The sequence below is a fragment of the Mirounga angustirostris genome, unplaced genomic scaffold, assembly GCF_029215605.1.
Source record: "Mirounga angustirostris isolate CCGP_5_RB_7025 unplaced genomic scaffold, mMirAng1.0.hap1 SCAF_1, whole genome shotgun sequence".
Classification (NCBI taxonomy): Eukaryota; Metazoa; Chordata; class Mammalia; order Carnivora; family Phocidae; genus Mirounga; species Mirounga angustirostris.
This window is the reverse complement of record NW_026991709.1, coordinates 199,972,412-199,996,551: the sequence shown is the minus strand read 5'-3', so window position 1 is coordinate 199,996,551 and position 24,140 is coordinate 199,972,412. Positions and strand designations below refer to the sequence as shown.

Below are 24,140 nucleotides of genomic sequence, written 5' to 3'. Positions count from 1 at the left end.
CATGAGCCGCAGGAGTCCGCGTGCCCCCGTGAGCCCGCGGGCGTCCGGTCCGGGAGGTGGACGAGTGCACGGGCGCACTCGTGGGTGCATCAGAATGGTGTCTGTGTGTGCAAACCCCACCTGGCCCCCAGACTAAACCTTACCTTGCTCCTTCCCCATGGGCTGCTGGCCTCCTCTGATGATGGCTGCCTGGGTTATGTGGCGCTGCAGCTCTTTGAAGGGGTGTGCAGTCTGCTTGACCGTCTGGGAGCCTGGCCACACCTGGCCAACGGCACCGCGGATCTCCGTGAGATGGCCCAGATTGGCCTGCGCCTCGTGCTCGGCTACATCCTGCTGGAGGACCCACAGGTGAGCCCGGGGTGGGTTGGGGTCCAGCAGGGGCAGGCGTGGGGAGTCTGGGGAGTGGCTGGACGCCACCCACGCCCCCTCCCGCCCCCAGCTGCACGCCCAGGCCTACGTGAAGCTGCACTCGCTGCTGCAGACCGCAGTGCCCATGCGACGGGAGGAGGCCTGCTATGTGCTCTCCAAGCTGGAGGCGGCGCTGGCGCGTGCGCTGAACACCTCCCCATCAAAAACCACCACCGAGGACAGGGAGCCCCCAAATGCAGCCGCTGTAGCCGCGGAACGCTGCTCGTGGCTGGTGCCCCTGGTGCGCACCCTGCTCGACCGTGCCTATGGGCCGCTGGGACTCCAGTGGGGACTGCCTTCCCTGCCGCCCACCAACGGCAGCCCCACCTTCTTCGAGGACTTCCAGGCCTTCTGTGCCACACCTGAATGGCGCCACTTCATTGACAAGCAGGTGCCTGGAGGTGCGGGCGCGGGAGGAGAAATGGGGTCCCCGGGCCCGCATCCAGCGCTGAGCTCCTCTCCCTGCCCAATCCTCCAGGTGCAGCCCACCATGTCGCAGTTCGAGATGGACACCTACGCGAAGAGCCACGACCTCATGTCGGGCTTCTGGAATGCCTGCTACGACACGCTCATGAGTAGCGGACAGCGGCGCCAGCGGGAGCGGGCACACAGCCGGCGGGCCTTCCAGGTGTGCAGCCCGGGGCCAGGGGGCGGAGCTGCCCCACCCCTGCGCCCAGCCACCTGCGGGACTGACCCATTCCCTCACCCCCGCAGGACCTGGTGCTGGAACCTGCGCAGAGGCGGGGGCGCCTGGAAGGGCTGCGCTACACGGCGGCCCTGAAGCAGCAGGCGGCGCAGCACTCCACCGCCCTGCTGCACTGGGGGGCGCTGTGGCGTCAGCTCTCCAGCCCCTGTGGGGCCTGGGCCCTGAGGTGGGCGGGGCTCGGGCGGAGGCCGGTGGGGGCGGGGCCTGGGAGAGCTGGAGGGACCTGGACCACCAGACAGGGTTTGGGGCGAGGCCGGGGAGGAATGCGGACTTCTGCAGACTCCCGTGCGCACCCGTGCCCACCGTCCCGGACGTATCCGCAGGGACCCACCTGTTCCACGCTGGAAGCTGTCCAGTGCCGAGACATACTCACGCATGCGTCTGAAGCTAGTGCCCAACCATCACTTCAACCCTCACCTGGAAGCGAGCGCCCTGCGCGACAACCTGGGTGAGACAGGGTGTCCGGAGCGGGATCTGCCCAGCCCCCTAGCCCTGCCCTGCCCAGCTCTGGCTGAGCACCCCGGGGGCCCACTGCAGGTGAGGCCCCCCTGACCCCTACGGAGGAAGCCTCGCTGCCTCTGGCAGTGACCAAGGAAGCCAAAGTCAGTACCCTACCAGAGGAGCTGCAGGAAGACCAGCTGGGCGAAGAGGAGCTGGCTGCGCTGGAGAAAGCGTGAGTGGCGCTGCAAGAGCGCGGACCAGGAGTGGGGAGCAGGGCTCTACTCTGATGCGCGCATGCCTCCTGTGGGACTGATTACCTGAGCCACTTCCTCTTCGGTTACGGGGCTGAACACCCTGAAGGGACTGTACAGAGTCGGGTGGGTGGCGGGGGGAGAGCTGTCCAGCAGAATCGGCCGTGGCTCTTTCACGACGAGGCACCCCAGGGCAGGACTGAGAAACACAAACTAGACCAAGCATGGGGGCCCAAGGGAGTGGGCAGGGGCTGAACAGGGGAAGCCAGGGGTAGGAGTTGGTGTCCTGGCAAGACATTCGGAGGCCCAGGTTTGGGGCTGGGGACCGGGGGTCCGTGGGCACTGGAGCCTGGGCAGTTCCTCCCTCTCCTCTGCGAAGCACGAGAGTCTGTACCCTGCGACTTGATGTGCTTGGAGAGTGTGGTCCTTGGGCTTATCCGGAAGGGGGTCCCGGAGCCTTGAGCCTGAAGTGGGTGCCGGCCCCCAGGATGCAGGCAGTGGAACTGGACGAGCAGCATGAGAAGCTGGTGCTTTCTGCGGAGTGCCAGCTCGTCACGGTGGTGGCTGTGATCCCGGGGCTGCTGGAGATCACCACCCAGCACGTGTACTTCTACGATGGCAGTGCCGAGCGCGTGGAAACGGAGGAGGGTGCGTCCTCTTCGGGCTGCCTAGAAGGACGGCAGGGCATGGCTGGGGTCTGGTGGGGCCGGGGTGAGTGACTGCTGCACCCAATGTCCGTCGGCACAGGCATCGGCCACGACTTCCGGCGCCCACTCGCCCAGCTGCGCGAGGTCCACCTGCGCCGCTTCAACCTGCGCCGCTCGGCACTCGAGCTGTTCTTCATTGATCAGTCCAACTACTTCCTCAACTTCCCGTGCAAGGTGGGCGGGACCGTAGCCTCGTCTCCTTACCAGGCCCCCAGGCCCCAGCCCTGCCCCATCCCACCCCACACCCAGGTGCGGAACCAGGCTTACTCGTTGCTCCTGCGCCTCCGACCCCCGAGCCAAGGCTACCTAAGCAGCCGCTCCCCCCAGGAGATGCTGCGTGCCTCCGGCCTCACCCAGGTGAGAGACCTCGAGGGTGGGGGGCGGGCAAGGCCAGGGCCCTGTGGTTGGCAGGAGTGCTGGGCAGCCCAGCTGACTCACCTCTTGCCTGCCCCTGCCCCCCAGAAATGGGTCCAGCGTGAGATCTCCAACTTCGAGTACTTGATGCAGCTCAACACCATTGCGGGGCGGACCTACAACGACCTGTCTCAGTACCCTGTGGTGAGGGTCCACTGCTTACCTCCACCCCTGCCCCTCTGCTCTGCGGGCCCTGGTTCAGCCCAGTGTGGGTGCTGACGGTGGACCAAGTACTAAGCCTGGCCCGGGTGGGTGCTGCCTGACACCTGGCCTCTCTGTTCCCTGCCCCTACCCGCCTGCACCCCCCCACCCCCAGCCCTACCCCCCTTCCCCCTGAAGGGAATCCTGTTCTGGCCTGTTTCCCCATGGTCCCTCCAAGTGGTGCGGCACCCCCCACCCCGCGGGCTCTGCCCATCTTCCTGAGGGTGAGGGCAGGGCAGGCTGGGCAGGTAGGCCATCAGGACCCTCATGCAGCTCCTTCCCTGGGTGGGCGGCCAGTTCCCCTGGGTCCTGCAGGACTACGTGTCCCCAACTTTGGACCTCAGCAACCCGGCCGTCTTCCGGGACCTGTCCAAGCCCATCGGTGTGGTGAACCCCAAGCATGCCCAGCTCGTGAGGGAGAAGTGAGCGTGTGGGCGAGGCCGGGCTTGGGGGTTGGGATGGGCGAGGGCAGGGCTTCTGCTGACTCCCCTCCAACTGTGGCTCCAGGTACGAGAGCTTCGAGGACCCAGCGGGCACCATCGACAAGTTCCACTACGGCACCCACTATTCCAACGCAGCAGGCGTGATGCACTACCTCATCCGCGTGGAACCCTTCACCTCCCTGCACGTCCAGCTGCAGAGTGGCCGGTGCGGCCCCGGGCGGGGGCGGGGGGGGCTGGCAGATGGCAGGGCTGAGGGTGCGTTGCTGCGAATGAGGGGAAGAGGCAAGGTCATCTGGGCGTCCCGGACCCTTCGGCTCTCTTCCAGCCCCCTTCTAGCCCCCAGCTGCAGCTCTCCTTCCTCATCCCCGTTCCCCGCCCCCCTCACTGCGGCCTGTGCCCCTCCCCCAGCTTTGACTGCTCCGACCGGCAGTTCCACTCCGTGGCAGCAGCCTGGCAGGCCCGCCTGGAGAGCCCTGCCGATGTGAAGGAGCTCATCCCGGAGTTCTTCTACTTCCCCGACTTCCTGGAGAACCAGAACGGTAGGAGCTGGAGTGGGGCTGGGGGGGCCCCTGGGGCAGAGCGCACAGGCCAGGCCTGGCCAGGGATGCGGGTGAAGCTACAGCGAGACCACTCACCCCGTCCTCCGGGCCAGGCTTCGACCTGGGCTGCCTCCAGCTGACCAACGAGAAGGTGGACAACGTGGTGCTGCCGCCGTGGGCCAGCTCCCCCGAGGACTTCATCCAGCAGCACCGCCAGGCTCTGGTGAGGAGCTGAACACAGACAGGCGGACAGCCAGGGTTGAGGGGCAGGGTTGGGGGCGGCGGGGTGGGGGGGATCGGCCGTCCCTGGACTGACTGGCACCTCCCCATCCCCAGGAGTCCGAGTATGTGTCTGCCCACCTGCACGAGTGGATTGACCTCATCTTTGGCTACAAGCAGCGGGGACCGGCCGCGGAGGAGGCGCTCAACGTCTTCTATTATTGCACCTATGAAGGTGGGCAGTGCCCTGGACTCCCGTGGGGGCTGGGCCACCGCAAAGGAGGGCAGAGTGCAGAGGGCACGGGGCAAGTCCTGACCGCTCTGCCTGCCTTGCCCAGGGGCTGTGGACCTGGACCACGTGGTGGACGAGCGGGAACGGAAGGCTCTGGAGGGCATTATCAGTAATTTTGGGCAGACCCCCTGTCAGCTGCTGAAGGTAAGGTCAGCTCAGAGGATCATGGGTCAGGGATGCCCAGGCTGTGGTGCTGACCAGCCGCTTGTCCACAGGAGCCACATCCACCTCGGCTCTCCGCCGAGGAAGCAGCCCAACGCCTTGTGCGTCTGGACACTAACTCACCTAGCATCTTCCAGCACCTGGACCAGCTCAAGGCCTTCTTTGCGGAGGTGAGCGGAGGCAGGGCTTCATCTTCCTGCTCTGTGAAATGGGCTTAACTTCACTGTCCTTACCAACCTCTTGGGGCAGATGGGAGACCTAAATCAAGGTCACTGATGTTAGACATCTTTGAAAAAGAGGTAACGGGAGTGGGGGTGGGGTACCTTCTTCGCTGAGGCCAGGACAAGTTGTTGACCCCCCCTAACCATCTCTGAAAACCTTAGGGAGACCCTAAGGAAGGAAGGCAATGTGGCCTTGGATAATTTCCCTCATGTTCCTGTTCCCCTGAGAGGGCCCCTCAGGCCTGACGTTTTTAGTGACCCCTCCTGTCCTGCCAGCAGGCTGGGGGGACGTGAAGTCAGAGGGTGGGAGGCCCAAGGTCAAGACCAAGCTTGAGGCTGAGAGAGTGGCCTTGTCCATCCCAGCTTCTCACTCCCTCACTTTCGGGGATGCCCTCCTGAAGGCGCGCTGAGCTCTCCTGACCGTGTCGCAGAGGGACCTCTGCCTCTGTGACCCCTAGTCTGTGAGCACTGGGGGCTGGGAGGAGAGGAAAGAACGGTGCCCCAGGTGGTAGGCAGGGGAGTGCGGTCCCCGGCTGAGCTCTGCTCTGCAGGTCATCAGTGATGGCGTGCCCTTGGTGCTGGCCCTGGTCCCCCACCGGCAGTCCCACTCCTTCACCATTCAGGGCTCCTCAGACCTGTTGGTAAGTGCCCCGCGCAGCGCCCGGCTCAGCTCCGCCCCTGCTCGGACTTCCGCCCCACACCCACCCCTGCCCTCTCTGGCCCACAGGTGACCGTGAGTGCCAGTGGGCTGCTGGGCATCCACAGCTGGCTGCCCTACGACCGGAACATAAACAACTACTTCAGCTTCAGCAAAGACGCCACCATGGGCAACCCCAAGTAGGACGGAGGGAGGTGGGCAGGGGTGGGCTCTAAATACCCTGCACCCCCGAGTTGTGGCCCCACCCAGTCAGGGTGTGGGCCAGAGGCAGGGTCTGGCCAAGGCCTCTGAGGGCCCGGGTCTTCTTTGTTGGCCTGGCCTCACCTGTCCCCCCCCCGCCCATCCGGGTCAGGATGCAACGACTGCTGAGTGGCCCGTGGGTGCCGGACCGTGGCGTGAGTGGACAGGCCCTGGCAGTGGCCCCTGACGGAAAGCTGCTGTTCAGTGGTGGCCATTGGGATGGCAGCCTGCGAGTGACCGCACTACCGCGGGGCAAGCTGCTGAAACAGCTCAACCGCCACCTTGGTATGTGCAGCCTGGGAGCTGGGGTGGCGCGGGTCGGGGTAGCGGGCCAGGGAGGGGGTGACCGCTGCGTTCCGCTTGCACCCTCCCCTCCCCGTGCAGATGTAGTGACCTGCCTGGCACTGGACACCTGTGGCATCTACCTCATCTCGGGCTCCCGGGACACCACATGCATGGTGTGGCGGCTCCTGCAGGAGGTGTGCTGGGTGGGCAGCCCCGTGGGGCCCCCATAGTCCATGCCTGCAGCCCATCCACCCCTTCTCTCTGCCACTGTGAGCAAGGCTGGGGCTCCACCACCCTCCAGCGCTCTGGCACTGGACAAGGCCATCACTCTTCTGAGCCTCAGCCTTCTCAGGGGCCAGGGTAGTGAGGTGTCCCCAGTCCTGAGCCAGCCCTGGCTCCCCACAGGGTGGTTTCTCGGTGGGACTGGCATCAAAGCCCGTGCAGGTGCTATATGGGCATGAGGCTGCAGTGAGCTGTGTGGCCATCAGCACTGAACTCGACATGGCTGTATCTGGATCTGAGGTATGTGGGGGTGCCTGTGCCCAGGGCAGGCCAAGTTAGCTAGGCAATGTCCCTGGAGATTAGAGACCCGGGCCCAGAAGAACCCTAAGCCGCCTTCCTTCAGGATGGAACTGTGATCATCCACACCATACGCCGTGGCCAATTTGTGGCAGCACTACAGCCCCCGGGGGCCACGTTACCCGGACCTGTGTCCCATCTGGCGCTGGGGTCTGAGGGCCAGATTGTGGTGCAGAGCTCGGCGTGGGAGCGTGTGGGGGCTCAGGTATGAAAAAGGGGTGCTCAGCCAAGAATGGGGTAGTTGGGATTCTGTCCTTGCTGACACCTCTTGCTTCTTCCAGGTCACCTACTCCTTGCACCTGTACTCCGTGAATGGGAAGTTACGGGCTTCACTGCCCCTGGTAGAGCAGCCCACAGCCCTGGCGGTGACGGAGGACTTCGTTCTGCTGGGCACCGCCCAGTGTGCCCTGCACATCCTCCACCTGAACAAGTGAGTTCCGCTCTTCATGAGTTCATGGACCTGCAGGGTTATAGTCCTTGGCAGAGGATACTAAAAGGTGCTAGCCTCCCAGCCCCCTCTCCGTCTCCCCCCTCCCCACAACGGTGGGCCTACCCATAGCCCCTTTACATGTCCATAGGCACATTCTTCAGGGCCCATCTCCTGTCCCCCCCCCTCCCCCAGGGGTTGATCTTGCCCTGGGCCTCCCTTAGCCACACACTTGTGGAAGATCCCTTTATGTATTAGGGTTTCAGTTGAGCCATCCCTTCAAATGCGACAGAGAGGGTACACGGGAGAATGAAGACACAAAGCTCCCTTGCAGCTGAGAGTTCAGCTATATCCCTCCCTCCCTGCAGACTGCTTCCGGCTGCGCCTCCCCTACCCATGAAGGTGCCCATCCGCAGCGTGGCTGTGACCAAGGAGCGCAGCCACGTGCTCGTGGGTCTGGAGGACGGCAAGCTTATCGTGGTGGGCGCGGGGCAGCCCTCTGAGGTGAGGATGAGGGCAGGGTGGGGAGCGACGGTCCTGGCCCACCTCTCCCCAATCCTCCTCCTCCCCCCCACCAATCCTACTCCTCCCCTCCTCCCCCCACCCCAGGCGCGCAGCAGCCAGTTCGCGCGGAAGCTGTGGCGGTCCTCCAGGCGCATCTCACAGGTGTCCTCCGGCGAGACAGAGTACAACCCTGGAGAGGCGCGCTGACAGCCGCCCCGCCCCACCGCGCAGGCTCCTCCCCCAGCGGCCTCCGCCCTTGGAGGCCCCGCCCAGGAGTCGGCGGGAATCCGGAGGAGGAGACCACGCCGCGGCCGTCGGCCCGGCTCCGGGGGTGGGCGGGACCCCACCCCCGCCCAGCTCAGGGATTGGTGGGCGGTTCACTCCAGGAAGTCCCGCCCCTCGCCGGCAGAGGGGCCGCCCGGAGTCTGGCACTGGCCTCAGCGGCCGCACAGCACTTTTTGCACAGTGTGGGGCGGGAGCCCAGGCTCCCAAACCCCGCGTCCCGTCGGAGCACGGGGGCCGGGCTGTGGCCTTAATCTCTAAAGGCGGCCCCCCGCTCTACCACTCTCGGCAATAAACCTGGCCTAGTTTTGTAGACGTTTCGCCTCCGAGTATGCGTGCGCGCGGCGTCTCCGCCGGCCCAGGCCACCGTCCCGGGCTCGCGTTCCCCTGGCCCAGGAGCCCTCCAGGCGTCTCGCCCCCTCCGCGTGGCCTCAGTTTCCCCAGCCGCGCCGCCCCTGACTCCGGGGACCCCGCCAGCCGATCCTCTCCGGCGGGTGGTTCTCCCGGCCTCAGCGCGCCCTCGCGACACCTCCGCACGTGTGCGCGTCCCTGCGCGGGGCGGGGCCGCCGACGGCCGCGCCCCCGCGCGCCCCCGCGCTCCGGTCTAGGCCGCTCCTCCGTGGGCGCTCTGGCTGACTCCCGGGACCGCCCGCCCCGCCCAGCCCCGCGCCTCGGCGGAGCTGGCTTCCCCAGGGACTGCACGCAGCCTTCCCGGCTGGCCCACGGGAGCTTGGCGGCGCAGAGGCCCGAGTCCCGCCAGCCAGGCCTGGATCCTGGGAGCCGCGGAGGGGCGGCCGCCGCAGGTCAGAAGGGGGTTTGGGGACAGAGCTCCGAGTCTTCCTGGACTGAGAGAGCCGAGGGCTGCTTTTCTGTCCCCCACCTCGAGGCCCGCGATCCTGCGGGTGTCCGCCGTCGTGGTGCCGGCGTCCGTGTTGGCATGCATGGGCGTGTTTTGTGGCCCGGAGACGCGGGGGGGGGGCAGGAGTGAGGGGGGGGAGGTAGAAGCTCCAGCCCCGCAGCAGCTCGGGGTGGGTCGGGCAGACACAGGCCTGGCGTGGCTAGGCGCGCCGGTCACAGGCCCACCTGCCAACCAGGATCCGGGAAGGGCCCCTTATATGGTGACACAAATGTGCAAGGGCCACTGCAGTCTCTGTCCCAGACCCAGTTGCCGACTGGGCAGGGAAGTGAGTTTGGAGACCAGGCCGGATGTGGTGGTAGATGTTGGGGAGTTGGAGGGCCTGCCCCCAGGTTTCTTTTCCGTGCCTTTTCCGGGCAAGATCTATTCGCAGCCAAGATGAGGCTTCTCTTACCCAGGCCTTAGGAAGTGGGTCCCAGCAGGATCAGCCCTGTAGGTCCAGATGGGTCCTGGGACTAAGTAGTCCTGTCCTTTAGGTTTCTGGCCTCCAGGCCATCTAAATTCCCAGGTGAGAAAGGACCAGGGGGCCTCTGGGCCCATATACTCTCTGCCCTTGCCGAACCCACCACGGAACCCTCCTGTCCCGTTTCTGGGCAGGAGGGAGTGGGGCTATAGTCACAGGAAGCCCTGCCTTCGGGGCTTAGGGTGTTGGGTTCCCTGGGCTCAGGCAGAGAAGTCTGGGGGAGCTCCCCCCACCCAAGCAAGTCTCTGGCCTGCCTCTGAGGTGGGGATGGGAGTCTCTGTGGTCCTCCTGTGCCATCCCTGGACTCACGCCAGGGGTTGCTAAGGTTTCCAACCTGCTCCCCTCCATCCTGACCTGCACCCTGGCTCCTCCAGCTTTGGCCCATGGGGACTAGCTCTGTCAACCCCACCCCATCTGACACAGGAGGAAACTGGTCCAGGTTGGTGAGTGGGGAAGTGGGGGGGGAGGGTAACCAGCCCTGGAGTGAATCAGGATGGAGCCAGGAGAGGGGGACAGACTACACCAAGGGACTCCCAACATCTGGCCTGAAGAAAATCCCCCATCTCGCTACACATAGCAGAGAAGAAGTCTCCCAGCTCCCTTGCCTGAGTGTTGCCATGACACTCCAACCCCTTCTCCAAGAGATGCAGTCCCTGGGAGCACTGCTAGTGGGCAGAGCCATGCTTCACAACTCCAGCCACAGGGAAGGCATGGTCCATGTGGGTAAGTGCCTTTGGATCCAGATTTTGGGCACTGGGTAGGTGGGTCGGTCACACACAAGTCCAGTCACAAGCTCTGGAGTCCCCCGTTCCCTCTGCCCTGCCTGCACTGGATGGTGGAGTTAACTGGCCTCCAGGGAGAAGCGAGCAGCAGTATTCACTTGCCTTCGAGCTCAGCTTTATTTTGCAAAACTTCACAAGGTCTCGTGTGCAGAGGCCCCCGTGGGGGTCCAGAGGTGGTGGGAGAGACAGGACACACAGGGTAATGCCCCAGTAGACAGGGGAGGTACAGCAGGAGCCAGAAAAGGGAGAGACTGGAAGAGATCAAGGAAGCCTTCCCAGAGTAGGCGATGCCTGCCAGCTGGAGAAGGTCAAACAGCAAGAGCAGATGTCCGAACACCTGGGAGGAGGGTACCCCCAGGAAGGGCTAGGTGTCCAAGAGTGGTGAGCAGAGAGGAGGCTGTGGGAGTTGAGGGTGGGTAAGGATGCCAATCCTGATGCCGTGGTACGAATTTTTGATTCTGTGAAGTGTAGGGACTGTTGGTTCAAACCTTTTGGGCAGCAAAGTCTAAGTGACCGCTAGTTAGGGACCCTGGCCTTGATTCCTTGCCCTTGATCCTATTTGTCCTTTCCTCTACAGATAAGGCCCAGAGGGTGCAGGACAGGGACAGGGAAGGGGTATGGGTAGGGGGAGCTCTGGCCCCCAATACCTCCTCCCCATTCCCCCCTGAGCCTCCAGGGGCCTCAGGCAGCATTATTCCCGTCTACTGTGCCCTCCTGGCCACCGTGGTCCTTGGTCTGCTCGCCTACGTGGCCTTCAAGTGGTAGGTACTCCCGGGCACTGCCCTGTGGCGCGCCCCTCCCCAGCTGGACTCGCAGCCAGCTCCCTGTCTTGGCGGGTCCCCCCTGCTCCCCACAGCTGGCGCTCACGTAAACAAAGACAGCAGCTGGCCAAAGCTCGGACCGCAGAGCTGGGGGCCCTCGACAGGGACCAGAGGCATGGGGACAGCATCGCCTTCCTGGACAATCCCAGCGGCGGGGAGCCCTGTGCCCCCAGCCAGGGTGAGCATCCTTCCCCAATCCGAAGACTTTCAGACCCAGCTCTGCCATACCCCCCAGCCCATCTGACCCTCTTGTGCCCCTCACGTCTCCCACCTCAGGGCCACATCCTGAACCCGGCTGCCGGCTCTACCTTCATCTCCCTCGGCAGCAGCAAGAGGAGGTGGAGCGGCTCCTGGAAGCGTCAGGCCAACCTGATGAGGGCTGGCAGGGCCTGGCAGGCCGCCTGGGCTACCAGGCTGACGCCGTGGAGATCATGGCCCGGGGCCAGGGGCCAGCCTCCGCCCTACTGCGGGACTGGGCTGTCAAAGAAGGCAGTGGTGCCACCCTCAGGGTGCTGGAGGACGCCCTGGCTTCCCTGGGCCGTGATGATGTGGTCCGGGTTCTGGGCGCCCCGGCTGAGGGCCGCTCTGTGGTGTGAGTGAGGCCACCACAGCCCGGCCTCTCAGGGAACCTGCTTTGGTGCCTCCCCCCGGCCCCGCACACACATACGCTTTCCCTTTCCTGAGCTTCCCGGCATCGGGGGCCTCCGCCTGCCCTGTGCGGAGGGAACACAGAAGATCTGGCCACCGCTCACCCACCCTCGCTCTACCTTCCTCCAGGACAGGGACCAGGATGTGGGGAGACTTAGCAGCGAGGAGTGGCCCTGCCCTCCTCCTCCCCGCTCCACCTCCCCTTATTTAGCCTCAACTGGTTTTTCTACTTTTGTATCTCCTATTAAAGGCCACTTGGGACTACTGTGCCGCCTCTGACTCCTTGGGCCTGTGGGACAGTGGGGTGGCTGAGGCAGAGAGGGTCCCTGGGGTGCAGGAGGAGCGTGTGAGCCTAGGAGCCCGGCCCGCTCCGGAGGCACGGCTGGCCTTCGCATCCTGCGTCTGCCATTCGCTGGCTGCGCACGGGAGGGACCTAGTTTCCCTCTCCGAACTTGAGCTTCCTTAGCTGGAGACCAGTAACAGGATGGCACATGCAGTAGGCCCCCACACCCCTTCCACTCTCAGACTGGCACCGAGGGGCCTTGGGACGGAGGCCGTTTTTGTGACTTCGGCTGTGACCAGCATCAAGGGGAAGCTGGAGGCAGACGTCCTGGGAAGCAGGTCAGCTTTAGATGAGAAAAAGCAAGAAAGACTCTCCTTACAAAGCCCGTCCTTACCAGACTCAGGAGGGAGTTCCAGCCACGCTTCCGTAGCTGCTTCTGTGACTTCCACACAAGCCAAGGGCAAGCGGGTCATCCCACCCACCCGAGGGGCAGCTGCGGGCAGAACAGCTGCCACCAAGCCACCTGCCCCCCACGTATCTGCCTGCCCGAAGGAGAGGAAGGCAAGCTGGCTCCTGCCTTTGGAAGCGGTTGCTACAGCAGGCAGGCCCCCGCCTGGGAAGGAGCAACGGCCCCCATCCTGGCGCCCAGGAGGGTCGGGGCCCCTGGAGCAACACAGCCACCCGAACTCCAGAGTCGTGGGATTCAGCGGTGGCCCAGGGAGGCCTCGGGCCGCTCCTGTCCTCCTGCTGACACGTGACTGGGATCGGCTGCTCCGGGAGGGCCAAACATCAGACTGCTGCTCCTCAGAAACCATCTTACGGGGCTGCTTAACCCTGGAAATCTTGTCCTTAAGGAAGGGCAGGTTTATGGCTCTCTCCATCTGGAGACGACCATTGGGCCATGACCTAGGAGAGGTTCAGCGTGCAGTCAGATGAAATCAGCCGGGCACGCTTGGGAGCGAGCTTGCACCTCCGCGGGCGGGGAGTCGGCCCCAGGGCTCTGGAGCACTGGACTGGCCCCGAACATGGAAGCCTGTGCCGAGTGGCACCCAACAGCTTCTCGATCGGCTGGCACCCCTCGTCACAACGGAGGGATCGGATTCTGAAGGTGTCAAGGGGTGTGTGGAACGGGGAAAGTTTTCGAAAAAAACTGTAGGGAGCTAAGATAATAGAATCCCTTTTCAGAGGTGTCCTATCTGAAACTCCACAGCTCCCTGGTCACCACCCTTTAATGGAAGGCCACCTAAATTTCCTTGGAACATCTGAAACATGGAGCCTCAGGTCAAACTGAGTTTGACTTGGTTGCCAGCAGCAGAGCACAGGGCCGCACCCCAAACCCCAAACCCACCCAAGAGAGCCCTTTTAATGTGCACATTAACTGAGATATTCTCTGTTAATAACTCCCAAATGTTAAGAGGGTTGAATTAGAGTCCATCCATTTGATATAATGTGCTTTAAATAGTTTTCAAGGCTGCAGTAGCACAGGAAAACACTTTGGCTACGTTATTAAATAGCATGTCTAATGATTAGGACCTGAAAATAGGTGTTCTTTTTTAACAATGAGGATATGAGTTCCTGAGCCTGAGGCTGAATTTCCTCATCCAAACACTGCCAACTCCTGTCCCTAGGGTTGTAAGGATCAAACGCGCACAACCCGAGCTCCAAGTGCCCAGTGCAGCACCCAGCAGGCGAGAGCTCTAACCACCATCCACCCTGCCCAAGACTCAGTGGGCCACAGCCCCTCCCCCAAGGGCGTTGCTGCAGGGAGCAGAACAGCCCTGGTGAGGAAGACATGGGACCAGTCTCTTTGCAAAGATGGTTCCAGACTGGCTGGCAGCCTACAGTCCTCCCAGCCCAGACAACTTATCCTTCAAAGGGTGGTGGGGGAGGTGGGTCGGGCCACTGAGCCCTGCCTCCTCCAGGAGACGTCCACTCTCATCACAGCCTATGCACTGTACCCCTTTATAGGGGTCCTCCCTCTAGTGTCCAAGCCCAGGGTCAGGCTGCATGGTGGGGGAGGTCGGGGAACCCACCCATCAAGAGCATTCCAGTGAGCTTGGGGAACTCAAGTTCTGGAGGGAAGAGGGTCAATGCCTTCCTCTCCTCAGCCACGAGGTATAAAGGGGAAGACTCGTGCCTTTCTCCTGCCTGACCTATGAACCAAAGTAAAGAAGCCCAGACCCTTTGAGGCCCTCAGGCCCGCCTCTTTTGCTCGGGAATACATGTAGTACAAGTTGACTCCACCCTGAACACAGGCATAAGATCCCAAGGCCACAAGTGTCAGTCCCAGTGGGACCTGTCGGGAACGAGGCCTGTGACTGAACTCCAAGCTCAAGGATTAACTCTAGACTTCACACATCTATGGCCACCATCTCTCCTTTTTCTCTCCAGTGGCACCACTATATACAAATATGCTTGACTAGCTTTTAGGGAACACACATGCCAAGTTCTTTAATTGATTTTATTTTTTACATAAAAAGTTCAGTAAAAATTGGATAAAGTAAAGTGATTTTAAGCAGTAAATCAATCTTATCAACATAGCACAAGGCTGGCCGAAACCACAAGGCAGCCTGCTTTGGAATATTTACATGATAACAAACTAAACCTTGCAGGAGAACTTAAAACCATCCTTACAAAGTCTTCCTGTGATCTAGCACGTAGAGGCTAAAAGCAAAACGAAAAACAAACAAAACCAGGAAAAAACAAAATTATTTTCAATATATTCACATATACATTAAAATATAATACAGCTCGTCAGGGTGAGGGGTCATGGGTGGGGGTGCGCATGGGTCTGTGCGCTGACAGCACCGCCAAGGAGGAGACCCAGGTTTGGGAGCGGGGCCAGGCCCGGCCAGGATCTTAGCGGGGTCCGTCCCTCAGCCCTGGCCTCTGATGGGCCTCCAACCGCACCCCAACAGCTCAGGACCAGGGATCGCGGGCAGATGGAGCTCATTTTCGTGGCTTTCAGCTGCAATCTGCAGGTCTGAAGTCCCCATTCCCCAGGGCGACGTGTCACCAGTAGCACAGCCCCGACAGAAGGAGGGGGGCCCAGCGGGCCCGCAGGGGTTCTTCTCCCAAGTCTGTCCCACCTGCTCACCTGTCCTCCCACCCTGGCCCCACCAGTCACTCTAATTCAGTGTCCTCTTTGGGTTTGTAAACGGCCCCAAACTTCTGCATGTACTTCTTAATGTACTCCTTGGTTTTGTGTTTCACATTCTCATTGCACTCCAGGTCCTCAGGGTTCTTACAGTACTTCAGCTCCTTATTCATCACGCCGTGAGTCAGCTGTCCAGGACACAGGAAGAGAGACCAGAGTGGGAAGGATTTCAGGGGGTAAGGCCAGCCTGGTGCCTCAGGGCCCTTCTCACCAAGACTGGGGTTGAATAAAGAGAGGCTGGGGCAGGCTGGTGCTGGGATCAGCAGAAAGGGGAGGCTAAGCCCTGTGAGTCTGTGAGAGGGCCACCAACCCTCCCCTCAAGGAGGATGCCCTCCCTTCCCTAACCTTCCCTCCCTCTTCCTGGGTCCCCAGCCCGGGCATCTGGCAAGGAGAACCCACTTTCTATGATGAAAGGTACACGGTTTGCCCAGAGCATCGTCAGAAGAGAGGGGATACCTTGCGAGCTAGGTGTTTGAAGTCTTCAGTTGTGGTGATTCTTCCCACTTTGCAGTCAGGTTTCCGGTAAGGGTTCAGGCACTGGACAATGAACTGGGACATCTGCAGGCAGGAGAAAGAGCATATGCTGCTCGAAAGTCCAGAGAGGGCAAGGGGTAGCACTGAGGAAATAATGAGAAAGCCAATCCTTCCCTTTCCGCCTCTCAGGCTGGCTCATTTGGATAGAAGAATGCTACTAGGCCAGTGGGATAGAAGAGAAAAGGATCCTAGGTCAGCCCCGAGAGGGAGAGCTGCCTTGGATAGATGAGCAAGCTGACTTAGAGCAGGAGGAGGAGACCCAGGCACAGGACTCCACTGCTGATCTCACAACAGCCCCCCATTTCAGCTGACAAATCTCATGTCCTTGGCCTGAAGAGACTACAGCCTTGGAAGCCGCACAGAGAACGCGTTCCAGTGCTCCTAGGAGGCCCAGCAACCCCAGGATCACAGGCATTTTGTTACCGAAGGTCACTGAGATTCTATGTCACACGTCACTTGATCCACACTGCAGCCACGTGAAGCACACGAAGGCATGGTGTGCTAGCTGGTGGGAGAAGCCCCAGGGCAGGGCCGGACCCTTTCCCATACACAACGTCCAGTGTCCTCCTGAGCAGTCTCTGCAATGTCTGTCCTACCAGTGGCTCTCAAAAGAGACCCCACACAGGACCTCTGAAAGGATCTGTGGTGCTAAGATCCCAGGGTACAAAGGAAGCAAAGAGGTCAGTGATCACCATTTTGTCAGGGAGCACCCTGAACAGGGTCCACCCATCCCTGAAACTCCAGGAGGCTTCTGACATTCAAAGGACAAAGAGGTATCACAAGGCAGGCACAGAACAAACAGCTGCTGGCTGGCTGAAACACCAATAATTCCACACGGGGAGAACGAGAACTAAGTTTTAGCCCTGGAAAGGGCTTTTACTCAGTTTTTCTATGGTCTGGCCTCCATACTCTCTCACTTCAATCCTCTTCCCCAGTCAGGGAATTCCTTCTTCCCGGCTTCAAGCCCTGCAATGGCACCCCGTAACTCCCAGACACACAGGCCCTAGATGAAGAAGCAACACTGTTCAGCCTCATCTTCCAACACCCCTCACATACCCTGTGCTACGGCCCAAGGACTACTTACAATGCTCTCGAAGGGATGAGGACTTTTTTTTGCTACTGTACATTCTACTGCCTGAAGTTACATCCCTCCTGAGCTACCTGGTCCATTCCTATGCCGACTCAACAGCCCTTCCTGATACCCCGAAGAGTGGCCTCCAGCCCTAAGATGGCATGCTCTGCACACAGCTGCCATAACTTATTTACAGGCCTGTTTCCTCCAACAGTCGGTGAATCAAGACTGGAGTTTAGAATCTAGATGCTCTGCGGCAGACAAGGCTGGTGTCCTGACAGCTGGAAACCCACACTTCAAGTAGCATGAAAAGGAGCTACTTTCTCCCAATCCCCTGAGGATGAGGCAGCCACCAAATGAAACGTTGCAGAAACAGAACTGGACTTTGAGCCAGAGGGCCTGAGTTCAGGTCTTCTGTCTAGAACGTACCATCTCTGAACCTTAAGAGGTCCTCCACCTGCATAAGAATGACAGTTCCTGCCTTGCCTACCTCAAGAGCGGTTACAGGGATGAAATGATAACAGATATGAAAGCGCTTATCACCCACCTACAAAGGACCCCCTCACATGACAACTACACAGTCACACCACAGAAGCAAGGGAACACCCAAAGACAGGGCAGCCTAACACTTAGGACAAGAAAGGAAAGGGCTCAGGCGTAAGCCTATGGAGCTTAGGGCCCACACCCACCAAACCTTACCTCTTTTCTGAATACTTCTTTGCTCTTCTTAGCCAGCTCACTGGAGGTGTCTGCTTCTGCTGTCTTAGGCTTTTTTGAGGTCTAGAAATGCAAAAGAAAACACAACAGTGCTGGCATGAGGTCAGGTCAGCGATATGCTGCTGTTCCAGAACCTTCCCTTCTTTCCCCCAGTTGGGACACCTGACTCATAGTATTAGGATCCATTTAGAATCCTAAGTGGGCATGGCTTGGAGTCAGCTTGGCTACTGTTGCCAGTCTTACACCTCACGTTTCAATCCTGTCATCTGGCTGTGGCCTCCTTCCTATAAACCACATTCTCCGCCCTAAGTTAAAGTTACATCCTCGATGTCGCTAAACATTTCCAGTTGTTTCAGAGTCACCTTGTCTGCAGAGGAACATGCTGTGTGATGGGCCACTCAGGTCCCTGTTCTGGGCTTCAGTACCCACACTGTCCAGTGAGGCCTGGGCTCAGTGAGTCCCACTTCTCCCAGCTCGGACATCCTAGGATTCCAGGACAAAGGCTTAAAATGCTCTGTTCTGAAGACCTTTCACCACACAGCTGGAAGGTCAGACCACACATGGTCCTCATGCAGGCCTCTCCACTCCCCCATGTACTCATCGTCTTTCCTTGTCCAAAGGCAGAACTGGCTGGACTGCACGAAACAGTCTCAGCATGCAGCAGTGGCTCCCTGGACGGTGGTATCTCCAGCTCAGGAACATAAAGACTAAAGACATATGGCAGTATTGGGGGAGGGGGGATGGAGGGGGCGAGGGTCATCCAAGTCAGTGAACAAATAGATGCTAAGACACAGAAGATACTCTGTCCCAAGCTGGTAAGATGATGACAAACCTAAAAACACTCCTTTCCCACTGTGCTAGAGATGAGGCTGCCAAGTTCCCCTTAACCAGACACTGCCTAGAGGTAAGGGGGGCTGGGCAGGCCTGGCATTCAGAGCACCTGCCATGCAAGGCCATCTCCCCATACCTTTGCCCACCACCAACCATCAAGCCCCTCACTAGCAAATGTACTTTTCCACAGAAAAGATTTATGAGCATTCCCTTCTGCAGGATTTCAGATGGATGTAGAAACCACAGTTGCTATTATAGGTACTTCTTGTTTCTGCTAGCCGCTCAGAGCAGAGAGTTTTTCGACTCCCCTCCCATCCCCCAGTGCTGATTCTTCCATTTCCATAAACAGTCTGAAGGCGCTGGTGATGAAGGAGCTGTTCAACTCCCTTTGCTCTGGACTGGCTCCAGAGAAAGGTGGCACTCCCTTGGCTTGGGGCTGCTACAAATCTGCTTTCGCTGATTTGTTATAAAAGCTTTACATATTTTCCATTTTTCTACTTTCTGTGGCTGTGGGAGCAGGAGGAGGGAGGGCAGAGAATAGAAAGAACATACAGATTCGACCTGTATTCAGGAAACAAGACCAAAAAGCACACTGTAACTCTATTTTCTAATGTTTGGCTTTGGGATTTTGTGGTTCTATTTTCCAGGAGGAGAGAGTGCGGCTGTGCTTCACAATAAGGCCTCAGGTGGCAAGGGATCAAGAATGGCCGGAATAAGCCAAGGCAACTTCAACACACCCTCAGCTGTTCTCTTATAGATCTCAGAAATGAGGAGCAACAGCAAAGGCTACAGAAAGCCCCTGGAGGTATGACAACCATCTCAAGGCTCCTGAACCTACAGAAGAGGCCAAGCTCTCAGTGAGGGTACTGTGTAGAGGGGAATGTTCCTCTTCCCTCTGAATGGGGTATGTGTTCAGAAAGCTAAATAAATCTAGTGCATATTTAACAGCTTCCTAATTTAATCTCTGACTTGGTGACGTTGGTAGGGCTTTAAAAACACAGTTACAGAGCACAGTCCACTGAGCTCTGTCTAGCTTTTGTGGTCGTTCTGAGTGCTGAGCAACTGGGACTGAGAAAGGAAATGTTCAAATGAAGGGTGCCTAGACTTACTTCATGGAAATCATAAACCAAACGGAGTACTCTAGGGAGTACTGAAATTCATGTACCCCTCTTGGTCTGTGGTCTGCAAATGGCATGAGAAATGATTTCAGAAACTGGTTAACACTTACTCAGGCCCAATGCCAAGCAATACCTGGAGCCAGTCAGAGCCAAGGATAGCACTTGACGAACACTGACATGAAAAACCTCCCCAACTCCAGAAAAGTCCCATTTAAAATGTTAGCATCGCTACAATATGTAAACTTTTAAAACCAATGTTATTAACCTTCTCAAATGCCTACTGCCAATTAAAAATCCTCTAGCACCAGAAAAGACCATTAGCCCAGACCAATGGTCCTAAAAATATAACAAGCTGTATCATGGGGTAGAGAACATCTACCTGTCATGCAAGTGGTCTCACTGAGATTCCAGGAACCCATCAGAGAGGGGGAAAGCACTCGGACAGGCAAAAAAGCAATGTTTGCCCAGGGCCTCAGCAATAATCAGGTTGCCTTTTCCATCCACTGGCTCATATGGGGCATCATCAGCCAATGGAGGATCCTGGCGGGGAACTATGCGAACAGTGGCCAGATGAGAGCACACAATGAAATGTGGGCAGAGGGCCTGGTAGATAGCCAGAGCTTACTGCCTTTAACAGCTCACCTCGCTGTCAGCCTTAATCTGGGGCATGTCGGGATTCCAGGGAATCTGGCTGGAATATGACTAGATATGAATATAACAGGGAAGGCCTAAGTACCCTCACATTACCCAAGGTGAGGTTTCAAGTCTTTTTGGCTTAGAAAGGGAATGACTTTAAGCTTATTGGGTGGCTCTGGTAACCATACACTGGCTGTTTAACACAACAAACGCAAACTCCATCCTCTGTGATACAGGCGGAAATGACCACGTCACAAGCGCATGTGCCTTGGAACTCAGGAGTGCAGCCTGGCTGGAAGGAGTCCTGACAAAGAGAGGATATACCGACCTAATGCTTCTCTCTCCCTGAATTTAATTAAATATCCTTTGGAACATGAAATGTAAAACATTATTCAAGGAGGAACTTTATCTTTCAGGGCAGCAAGAATCCAGAAGAAGAAGTTGAGGTTATCAGAAACACTACACATGATTCAACCTAAATTCTGCAATGCATGAGCCTGTGTACATCGATTAAAAGGTGAAGTAAGAAGGAGCCTTGAAAGTAATAAAAGCTCAGTATATTCTGTTTTGGAGTTACGACCACCTTTGGTAGTAGAAAGAAAAAAAATATTTATTTCAGTGTTTGGTTCTAAATAAGGCACCACACTTCATTCTGTCAAAAAAAACCCAAAAAGGTGGGGACTGGAGAAGGAAGGACTGGACAGGAACAAAAAGATCGCCAAGGCGGTTTCTAGAAAAAGTGTTTCAAAAGCCTGACTAGATTACAACAGGCTCCATCTATTTCCCTTATAGAAAAGTGGAGCTGATAAACCTGGAACTAAGGTCCTAAAGACATCACTAAGAACCAGAAGGCCTCCTACTCTTTCCATCTGGCCTGAGTGTAGTACAGTCCTGGGAGTTTCTCTCTGGTCCCCCAGCTATCAACCAGGCTGTGCTTATTGGGCAACTTAACCATCTGCTCTGCAAAGATCTGGGCTCTGGTTTTTCACAATCCTCTCTCAAATGTGATTTCCTGGATCCCTCTCCATTGCTGGGAGGTGATTTCATATGGAATCCTTTTGCAAATTACCCGAATGCCAAAAATAGGACCATCAATTGAAAAGACTCTTGGCATCTGATCCCATCCTCTTCCATCTCCCTCAACCCAACAAACACTCCACAACCACTATTTTAACACAACATAGTTACACTTAGGATATCTACTACACTTATGTCTAAATGTTAATTAAAAGCCAGAAAGCAGCAGTAAAAATTGCTATCTCTCAATCATGCAAGCAGTCAGGAATGATTCGCATCTGGGTCCTCAAAGGGAAGGCTTGACTTTACACTCACCACATGATGGATGATGGAAGAGAGCACAAGATGATCAAGAGGAGGGAACAACACTGGAGGAAAACAGAGAAGGAGGGCTCTCACAGATGCTTAGTCTCAGCATCAAATGCTTTCAAAACCACCCATCCAGCATCACATAGCACTCCTCAAAGAATTCTCTGCCCATTCCACACCTTCCCCATGTGGGTACCATATCCCCGCTAATGTTTCAAAAAAAACACCAATTTACTGATGACTCAAACCATCTACCAGCCATTCTTACCCTGGATCCCATAAGAAGCTCAAATTCCACACTGAACTTATTTCCAAACCTCCTCCTGATCTTTCCTTCATCCCCTAAACTGAATAAAGGGATTTTATCTCCCCAAGCCATCTTTGGGCCATCCTTGCCTCTTCCATACCCACTTATTTGCAAAGCCTTGACCACAATGCCTCTCAAATGTCTTTGCATGAATCCCCAACATCACCACTCTTGGTTCCTCACTTTGCCTAAGCTATTGTAATACTCTCCAATCTGATCTTCCTGCTACCAATCTCACCTTTTCAAATGAGCCTGTTTTGCTCAAGGGAAACACATCTGATTCCCCTGCTTTAAAAGCATTCACTGGCTCCCAAGTACCTATCATACAGTAATCACATTAGTAGGACACCAAGATCTTAGACAATTTAAAATTGACCTACATTTCCATATTTTTTCTCACTACCCCATATGCACCAAACTCTCACTGTATCAAATTATATTTCCTATATACACTCTGTCTTATCCTGACTTTATGCCTTTGCAAAAACTGCTTTATCTACCTAGAATGCTCTTTCCTGCCCACTTTGACTATAGGTAAAATCATGTTTTCTGTGACATATCACTGATGCATCTTCTCAGACCATTAATCACTGTGCTCCCATAGCATTTTGTACATACTTTTTTTTTCTTTTTAAAGATTTTATTTATTTATTTTAGAGGGAGTGAGCGAGAGAGAGAACACAAACAGGAGGAGCAGCAAAGGGAGAAGCAGGTGCAGGGCTCGATCCCAGGACACTGGGATCATGACCTGAGCCAAAGGCAGATGCTTATTAACCAACTGAGCCACCCAGGTGCCCTTGTACAGACTTCTAATATAGCAATTATCCCACTGTATTCTTGGTGTATAGATGTGGCTATTTCTTTCTATCTTTTCTTTTTTTTTTTTAAAGAGAGAATCTTAAGCAGGCTCCACGCCCAGCGCAGAGCCTGACACGGGACTCGAGCTCACAATCCTAAGATCATGACCTGAGCCAAAATCCAGAGTCAGACACTCAACCGACTGAGTCACCCAGGTGCCCTGATGTGCTCTTTCTTTTAGAATGAACTTCCTGAAGACTAGTATTCAGTTTTATTTCTCTTTCTATCCCTAATACCTCACACAAGGCCTATAAGTTAATGAAAATATACAACGGTACAATCTGTATCTCCAAGGGGATTAAAACCTACCCGAAAGCCCTAAAGATGAAAAAAAGTTGGACAGAAGGAATAAAAACATACCCCACAGGCATCCTTCTCCTGTCTTTTGAGATGCTAGTGAGGTGAGTACAGGTATAAACTGGTTAGGAAGGTTGGATCCAAGTAAGTCCCTAGTTATCCAAGTCAGAGTAGATACTGATGTTAGAACTATGGTCTGGAAAGGGATCCAAAGACTGACACCTCAAGCCTTTGACTTGTGCTTCAGGGCAAGTTTGGTTGGAAGATCAAAACTCATTTGTTCTTTCTTTTTTCTTTTTTTTAAAGATTTTATTTATTTATTTGAGAGAGAGAGAATGAGAGACAGAGAGCACGAGAGGGAGGAGGGTCAGAGGGAGAAGCAGACTCCCCGCTGAGCAGGGAGCCCGATGCGGGACTCGATCCAGGAACTCCGGGATCATGATCTGAGCCGAAGGCAGTGGCTTAACCGACTGAGCCACCCAGGCGCCCCTAAAACTCATTTGTTCTTTCATCTGTTACACCCAGTTCAAAGAGTTAATAACAAAGAATAGATAGATGTCTTTCATTTAGATTTTTCTCACAGAAATACAAGAAATGGTAAAGCTGACAAATCAGAGATAAAAGGCTAAGAAGCTAAGATACAGAGTGAATGTCCACAGAGTTTTTTGCTGGAAGCACATCACTTAACACTTGTGGGATTTTCCCCTTGGATACCTGTTTCTATAAAAACTCTCCTACGGAACCTTCATACACTGCTGGGGTAGAAATGTACAATGATATAGCTACTTTTATTTTTTTTTTTTAAGATTTTATTTGAGAGAAAGAGAGAGAGAGCACGAGTGGGGTGGGGAGAAGGAGAGGGAGAAGCAGACTCCCCAGTGAGCAGGGAGCCTGATGCGGGCCTCAGTCTCAGGACCCTGAGATCACGACCCAAGCTGAAGGCAGATGCTTAATCCACTGAGCCACTCAGGTGCCCCTGATACAGCTACTTTAGAAAAATGGTTTGACAGTTTCTTGAAAGCTAAACACAAATTAATCCTATGACCCAGCCAATTCCACTCCTAAGTATCCACCTAAGAGGACTGAAAATGCATGTCCAAAACTCCCAACACAAATGTCCATATACCATTATTCATAACAACCAAAGACTGGAAACAACCCAAATGTCCACCAACCGGTGAATGGATAAACAAAATGTGGTACATCTATGCAAGGGAATATTATTCAGTCATAAAAATGAAATGTGGATACATATGATAACAAGGATGAACTTTGAAAACATTACACTGTAAGAAACCAGTCACAAAAGACCATACATTATATAATTCCACTTATATGAAATGTCCAGGAAAGGTGAATCTATCAAGAATGAAATAAACTGTGGTTGGGCTGGGA

The 24,140-nt window shown here is 56.5% G+C and overlaps 3 protein-coding genes and 1 long non-coding RNA gene across 14 annotated transcripts in view; 3 read left to right on the top strand and 1 right to left on the bottom strand.

Moving 5' to 3' along the window:
* Window positions 1–8,294, top strand: part of NBEAL2 (neurobeachin like 2) — a 29,250-nt gene extending 20,956 nt beyond the window's left edge. For 6 of the 7 annotated variants that reach the window (XM_045862550.3, XM_064596840.1, XM_045862549.3 and 3 more), the window contains 25 exons: window positions 211–348; window positions 440–799; window positions 887–1,036; window positions 1,123–1,280; window positions 1,438–1,562; window positions 1,652–1,787; window positions 2,294–2,454; window positions 2,554–2,870; window positions 2,976–3,071; window positions 3,426–3,550; window positions 3,636–3,776; window positions 3,980–4,110; window positions 4,224–4,333; window positions 4,447–4,564; window positions 4,668–4,765; window positions 4,837–4,953; window positions 5,556–5,645; window positions 5,732–5,841; window positions 6,015–6,187; window positions 6,287–6,381; window positions 6,593–6,709; window positions 6,813–6,971; window positions 7,048–7,196; window positions 7,562–7,697; window positions 7,803–8,294. In XM_045862550.3, coding sequence (XP_045718506.1) covers window positions 211–348; window positions 440–799; window positions 887–1,036; window positions 1,123–1,280; window positions 1,438–1,562; window positions 1,652–1,787; window positions 2,294–2,454; window positions 2,554–2,870; window positions 2,976–3,071; window positions 3,426–3,550; window positions 3,636–3,776; window positions 3,980–4,110; window positions 4,224–4,333; window positions 4,447–4,564; window positions 4,668–4,765; window positions 4,837–4,953; window positions 5,556–5,645; window positions 5,732–5,841; window positions 6,015–6,187; window positions 6,287–6,381; window positions 6,593–6,709; window positions 6,813–6,971; window positions 7,048–7,196; window positions 7,562–7,697; window positions 7,803–7,904 — 3,612 coding nt within the window. In that variant the 3' untranslated portion in view covers window positions 7,905–8,294. Of the gene's footprint in view, window positions 1–210; window positions 349–439; window positions 800–886; window positions 1,037–1,122; window positions 1,281–1,437; window positions 1,563–1,651; window positions 1,788–2,293; window positions 2,455–2,553; window positions 2,871–2,975; window positions 3,072–3,425; window positions 3,551–3,635; window positions 3,777–3,979; window positions 4,111–4,223; window positions 4,334–4,446; window positions 4,565–4,667; window positions 4,766–4,836; window positions 4,954–5,555; window positions 5,646–5,731; window positions 5,857–6,014; window positions 6,188–6,286; window positions 6,382–6,592; window positions 6,710–6,812; window positions 6,972–7,047; window positions 7,197–7,561; window positions 7,698–7,802 lie in introns of those variants that run through there. The other variant, XM_064596860.1, reaches the window with a different exon arrangement.
* A 145-nt stretch (window positions 8,295–8,439) lies between these two features.
* LOC123833862 (death domain-containing membrane protein NRADD-like) lies at window positions 8,440–11,874 on the top strand. 3 transcript variants are annotated; one of them, XM_045862563.3, is made up of 6 exons: window positions 8,440–8,782; window positions 9,733–9,797; window positions 9,936–10,081; window positions 10,718–10,901; window positions 10,997–11,139; window positions 11,238–11,874. In XM_045862563.3, exons 2-6 carry the CDS (start codon window positions 9,742–9,744, stop codon window positions 11,555–11,557), a joined length of 849 nt encoding a protein of 282 aa, XP_045718519.1. In that variant the 5' UTR covers window positions 8,440–8,782; window positions 9,733–9,741; the 3' UTR covers window positions 11,558–11,874. The 3 variants fall into 3 exon arrangements, with proteins under 3 accessions (XP_045718519.1, XP_045718521.1, XP_045718520.1); XM_045862565.3 differs by lacking the exon at window positions 9,733–9,797 and having other exon boundaries at window positions 9,939–10,081; XM_045862564.3 differs by lacking the exon at window positions 9,733–9,797.
* A 2,465-nt stretch (window positions 11,875–14,339) lies between these two features.
* Window positions 14,340–24,140, bottom strand: part of SETD2 (SET domain containing 2, histone lysine methyltransferase) — a 125,957-nt gene continuing 116,156 nt past the window's right edge. For all 3 annotated transcript variants that reach the window (XM_064596875.1, XM_045862551.3, XM_064596868.1), the window contains 3 exons: window positions 17,355–17,435; window positions 15,506–15,607; window positions 14,340–15,177 (listed from right to left, as the gene is read on the bottom strand). In XM_064596875.1, the coding sequence (XP_064452945.1) occupies window positions 15,016–15,177; window positions 15,506–15,607; window positions 17,355–17,435 (345 nt within the window). In that variant the 3' untranslated portion in view covers window positions 14,340–15,015. The remainder of the gene's footprint in view (window positions 15,178–15,505; window positions 15,608–17,354; window positions 17,436–24,140) is intronic.
* On the top strand, window positions 18,734–22,660 carry LOC129045421 (uncharacterized). Its single transcript, XR_010413401.1, has 3 exons — window positions 18,734–19,008; window positions 20,194–20,474; window positions 22,481–22,660. It is a non-coding gene; the product is annotated as an uncharacterized LOC129045421 (long non-coding RNA).

What these genes read in the sequence shown, in the direction of transcription:
- LOC123833862 (XM_045862563.3), top strand. Translation starts at nt 9,742, where the DNA reads ATGGGGACTAGCTCTGTCAACCCCACCCCATCTGACACAGGAGGAAAC. An exon ending in GGAAGGCATGGTCCATGTGG is followed by an intron (nt 10,082 to 10,717) that starts GTAAGTGCCTTT and finishes TTTCCTCTACAG; the next exon opens with ATAAGGCCCAGAGGGTGCAG. An exon ending in GCCCTGTGCCCCCAGCCAGG is followed by an intron (nt 11,140 to 11,237) that starts GTGAGCATCCTT and finishes CTCCCACCTCAG; the next exon opens with GGCCACATCCTGAACCCGGC.